The 5,000-nt window shown below is 40.8% G+C and overlaps 1 protein-coding gene across 3 annotated transcripts in view; it reads left to right on the top strand.

Moving 5' to 3' along the window:
• Window positions 1-5,000, top strand: part of LOC122323019 (tyrosine-protein kinase CSK) — a 20,158-nt gene that overhangs the window by 11,614 nt on the left and 3,544 nt on the right. For 2 of the 3 annotated variants that reach the window (XM_043216632.1, XM_043216633.1), the window contains exons 6-12: window positions 1,149-1,242; window positions 1,991-2,056; window positions 2,140-2,239; window positions 2,694-2,784; window positions 2,980-3,053; window positions 4,324-4,519; window positions 4,597-4,683. In XM_043216632.1, the coding sequence (XP_043072567.1) occupies window positions 1,149-1,242; window positions 1,991-2,056; window positions 2,140-2,239; window positions 2,694-2,784; window positions 2,980-3,053; window positions 4,324-4,519; window positions 4,597-4,683 (708 nt within the window). The remainder of the gene's footprint in view (window positions 1-1,148; window positions 1,243-1,990; window positions 2,057-2,139; window positions 2,240-2,693; window positions 2,785-2,979; window positions 3,054-4,323; window positions 4,520-4,596; window positions 4,684-5,000) is intronic. The other variant, XM_043216634.1, reaches the window with a different exon arrangement.

Here is a 5,000-nt window from a genome sequence, read left to right as displayed (position 1 = left end):
CTGTAAACATGAGCAGACCTGTGTGTGTGTGTGTGTGTGTGTGTGTGTGTGTGTGTGAGAGTGTGTGTGTGAGAGTGTGTGTGTGAGAGTGTGTGTGTGTGTGTGTGAGTGTGTGTGTGAGTGTGTGTGTGTGTGTGTGTGTGTGTGTGTGTGTGTGTGTGTGTGTGTGTGTGTGTGTGTGTGTGTGTGTGTGTGTGTGTGTGTGTGTGTGTGTGTGTGTGTGTGTGTGTGTGTGTGTGTGTGTGTGTGTGTGTGTGTGTGTGTGTGTGTGTGTGTGTGTGTGTGTGTGTGTGAGTGTGTGTGTGTGTGTGTGTGTGTGTGTGTGTGTGTGTGTGTGTGAGTGTGTGTGTGTGTGTGTGTGTGTGTGTGTGTGTGTGTGTGTGTGTGTGAGTGTGTGTGTGAGTGTGTGTGAGTGTGTGTGTGTGTGTGTGTGTGTGTGTGTGTGTGTGTGTGTGTGTGTGTGTGAGTGTGTGTGTGTGTGTGTGTGTGTGTGTGTGTGTGTGTGTGTGTGTGTGTGTGTGCGCGCCCTCTAGTGGCTCCTGAGTTTCAGTGAAACTCAAACGATCATCTAAAGAAAAGTTTATGAAGATAATTATTCTGTCCTGTAGGATATTTAAAAAGGCAGTAGTGATGTCCAATTAGAAATAGTTTCATTTTGCATTTCAGTTTTTTGTCATTTCTTAGGAAAAAAAGTGCATAATTACAGAATCATTAAAAACACATCTGAGAATTTTTGTAACTTATTTTGGACAATAATTAAAATGTTTTCAAAAACTTTCAAAACTCAACTTAGTTCAGTTAGTTTTCTTGCTGATTTTCTGAGTTTCTGCCGTTGGTTCTCACGCTGGATGTTTATTGTTAGCGGCATTAAAAGCTAATTCTACATCAACTCAGTCTACATCTACGTCATCTTCTGTACCGGAAACACTGAGTCGTGAGACGAGTGTGACCTCTATCCCAGCATGCTCTGCTCCCTGAGGCCGGTCTCGCAGTCTCTGTGCGTTTCCTCTTTTACAGGAAGTGCTCGGACAGCCGCTCTGACCCTGAGCAGAGTTCATAACCGCTTCTGTGTGCAGCATGATTATTAATAATGCATATTAATGTGTGTGTGTGTGTGTGTGTGTGTGTGTGTGTGTGTGTGTTTGCAGCATTACACCAAAGATGCTGACGGTCTTTGCACACGGCTCATTAAACCCAAGCTGATGGAGGGGACGGTGGCGGCGCAGGACGCGTTCTCCAGGAGTGAGTATCACATCTTCAAGCAGGTTTTACTAGTACTTGGTTACTTAAAATTCCATACTTTTGGGTTTTAATTTAATTCTTTAATTTTTTTTCTTTCTTTGTTTTTGTTTTGTAGATATTACCCATTTATTCTCTTTTTTGTTAGTTTTATTTTATTTCCTTTTTAGTATTGTATTTTTTTGTACTATATACTATTCTTTGAATTTGTAGTATTTAATTTATGTAATAATTTATTATTTGTTTTATATATATATATATATATATATATATGTGTGTATAATAAAAAATATATGTGTGTGTATATATATATATATATATATATAACAAAAAAATGTCAATAAATTATATATATTATTTATATATATATATATATTTGTGTGTATATATTTATATATAATTTATTGAAGGTTTTTTGTTTTTTTTTTTTTTTTGTTACTTTTTATTATCGTTTATGCTATTAGTTTTTTTTGTTTTCTCATTTGCACATTTATATTTTGTATTTTTTGTTGCCATGAAAGATTACCTATTTGGGTTACATTTATTATTAAAAATACATTAACATTTTTATTTTTAGTTCAATTTTATTTAATTTATTTTCATTAATCGGTTAATAGCATTACTTATTACGATCTCTTATTTCTATTATTGTTATTGTAGCATTATTTCTATTTTAATTATTGCAGTAGTATTAGTCTGCAGCCGCTCAGCTCTGTCCGTAAGCAGATGTTCAGGATGTTTGTCTTCACAGGTGGATGGGCTCTGAACAGGAAAGATCTCAAACTCATTCAGGCCATCGGCAAAGGAGAGTTCGGAGGTGTGTGAAGATCCATGATGCTGTGTTTGAGGATGAAGAGTCGGTGTGTAATCGTGTGTGTGTGTGTGTGTGTGTGTGTTCAGACGTGATGGCGGGAGATTACCGAGGGACGAAGGTGGCGGTGAAGTGCATCAAACACGACGCCACGGCTCAGGCCTTCCTCGCCGAAGCTTCGGTCATGACGTGAGTACACCAATATACAGAAACATCCAGCTTCAGGACTGATTTTGATCAAGCAAGCGTCAGAATTAATGCATGTCTCCAGATGAACTCTTCCTCATCAGGATCTTTCAATGATCTTCACAAACCTCCGAAACATCTCACATCTTCTGAGGAGCATGATGCGTTTGATCCTTTCAGACGTATTCCTGGAGGTCTAGAGTGGTCACAGTATGACCGTTCTGTCAGTATCTCATTGATTTATGTTAAAAGCAGCAGAGTTTCATCGTGGAGATATCAGCAGCTGCAGCAGAGTCATATTTTTGCTCAGTTTGACTCTAAATAAAACAGAGCTGTTTTTACTTCATGTTCTCAAACGGCAAATGTGCTTTTCTGACTCATAGTTGTTGTTTTTTCTATTACTGATTGGCTGTCAGTGCTTTAAATCTGTGTGTGTGTGTGTGTGTGTGTGTTGCAGTCAGCTGAGACACACTAACCTGGTGCAGTTATTAGGGGTGATTGTGGAGGAACAAGGCAGTTTGTTCATCGTGACTGAATACATGGCGAAGGTCAGTGGCGTTTCTCTCGGGTCAAAGTGACCCACGCAAGAAATATTGTAAAAATATGTATTCTGAAGGTTTTAAAGCATTTAGGAAGTTAATACCTGTACTAAAAACTATCAGGAATTTAATCAGTGATGCAGTCTGAGACACTTTGTTGATTTTTGTGTGTGTGTGTGTGTGTGTGTGTGTGTGTGAGAGCAGGGCAGTCTGGTGGATTACCTGCGCTCTCGGGGCCGGACCGTGTTGGGTGGCGAGTGTCTGCTTAAGTTCTCTCTGTAAGTAAAGCATTGGTCAGTCAGCTGTGTGTGTGTGTGTGTGTGTGTGTGTGTGTGTGTGTGTGTGTGTGTGTGTCCATCAGGGTCTTGAGTAGGGTTGGGAATCGAAAAAATCACTTCCAGTCCAGTATCCGAATTTGAGAATCTGTTTTTGAACAAATCTCTTGTATTAATAAATAATTCAAAGACATACATATTTAACTGTGCCTTTTCACCAGCTGAAAGTAAAAGGAGCTCACGCAGGAACTGATTTTCTCTGTGCACATAGAGCACTCTTCAGGACATCATGGCTGAACCGCTGCGGTCTCGTGGATTATTTTAAAGGCGTCATGTGATGCAGTTTCAAGTGTTCCTTTCTCTCTGTTACAGAAAGAGATATTCTTAATAAAAGTTATGTCTGGTCCAGACGCCCCTAAAACGACTCGTTTAAACACGCCCCACTTCTCTACGTCACAGAGTGGTTTATTTGCATAACTCCGCCCACAGGTTTACTCAAAGAAAGTAGGCGGAGCTATTATTCTGTGTGTAGTGTTGCTGCGGGCGCCATGTTCTGGAGACGCTGTGTTTCGTCGTGAAACTGAAACGACTTTCTTTGTGTTTCTATAAGAGAACACGACTAGAAATCAGTGTTTAGTTCCAGAACACAAATATTAGAGCATTTACTGAGAGCTGATTCTGACTCAAACCTTTAATTGAGTTAAAGATTAAAAGAACCTGCTACTATTGAAGCGTGAGTTTGGAGCAGATGAGAGTAGCGCTAGCTGCGTGTCGTTTCTCTGGAGTTATGTTTACGAGGCGAGATGCAACACGACGCGTAAAACAGTCACGATCGCCAGTAATAACATCACTTGATCCATCAATCATATCTTAGTTTGTGTTTTCTGAAGAAAGGTCTTGCAGGTTCAGAAGGACATGAGGGTGAGTTTTTATTTAAGGGTGAACTGTACCTTTAAGGTCAGGAATTGGATGCTTGTTGCAAAATCAAGAATGTATTTTCCAGCCGTCACTAGCACTTTGTTTTAACTCTCTAGAAAGCGACCGAATCGATCATTCAAGAGATTCGTTCAAAAACGCCGGTTGTGAGTGATTCATTGAATCGTTCCCTTCCTAAATGACACGAGATCCTCTTCAGTTGTCTGATACGTTTCATCAGAACTGTGAGAGAACCTGCAAAAAAAAAAGCTATTTAATGTAAAAAGATGTTAAAGCTTGGACCGGATGAGAGCGCTGAAGATGCCGGTCTCTAATCCCGAGTGTGTTTGTGTCTCAGCGACGTCTGCGAGGCCATGGAGTATCTGGAGGCTAATAACTCCGTCCACAGAGATCTGGCGGCGCGCAACGTGCTCGTATCCGACGACAACATCGCCAAGGTCAGCGACTTCGGTCTGACCAAGGAGGCGTCGTCCACTCAGGACACGGCCAAGCTGCCCGTCAAGTGGACTTCGCCCGAGGCGCTGCGGGAGAAGGTACGAGCGCCACCCTCATATTCAGCTTTCAAAGCCTGCGAGTGATTCGTTAATAGGTTGCTCTCCGCTGCTTTCAGAGGTTCTCCACTAAATCTGACGTGTGGAGCTACGGCGTTCTCCTGTGGGAGATCTACTCTTTCGGCCGAGTGCCGTACCCCAGAATCGTAAGTTTTGAACAAGGTTTATGTTTATTAAAGTGTGCTACGATTTCGCTTTAAGTGCATCCGTTTAGGCGTGACGTTCGTGATACTGTACGTCTTTCATTTCTGTAGATTTCATTCCTTTTCTTGCATTTCTCAAGTTCGATATAATTATGCACGTTGATTATTCTGATCGTAATTGTTTTATCCAGGCACACTTTACCGATCTTAAGTACTATGGTTTTATCATTTATAAGTGATGTGTAATATCTGGAGGTGAAGTATAACTGATAAAACGAGCCCAAAAAGAGGTTGAACTCGGACTGAGATGAAACCTTGAT

This window comes from Puntigrus tetrazona, chromosome 18 (genome assembly GCF_018831695.1).
Source record: "Puntigrus tetrazona isolate hp1 chromosome 18, ASM1883169v1, whole genome shotgun sequence".
Taxonomy (NCBI): domain Eukaryota; kingdom Metazoa; phylum Chordata; class Actinopteri; order Cypriniformes; family Cyprinidae; genus Puntigrus; species Puntigrus tetrazona.
This window is presented reverse-complemented; position numbering and strand designations above follow the sequence as displayed.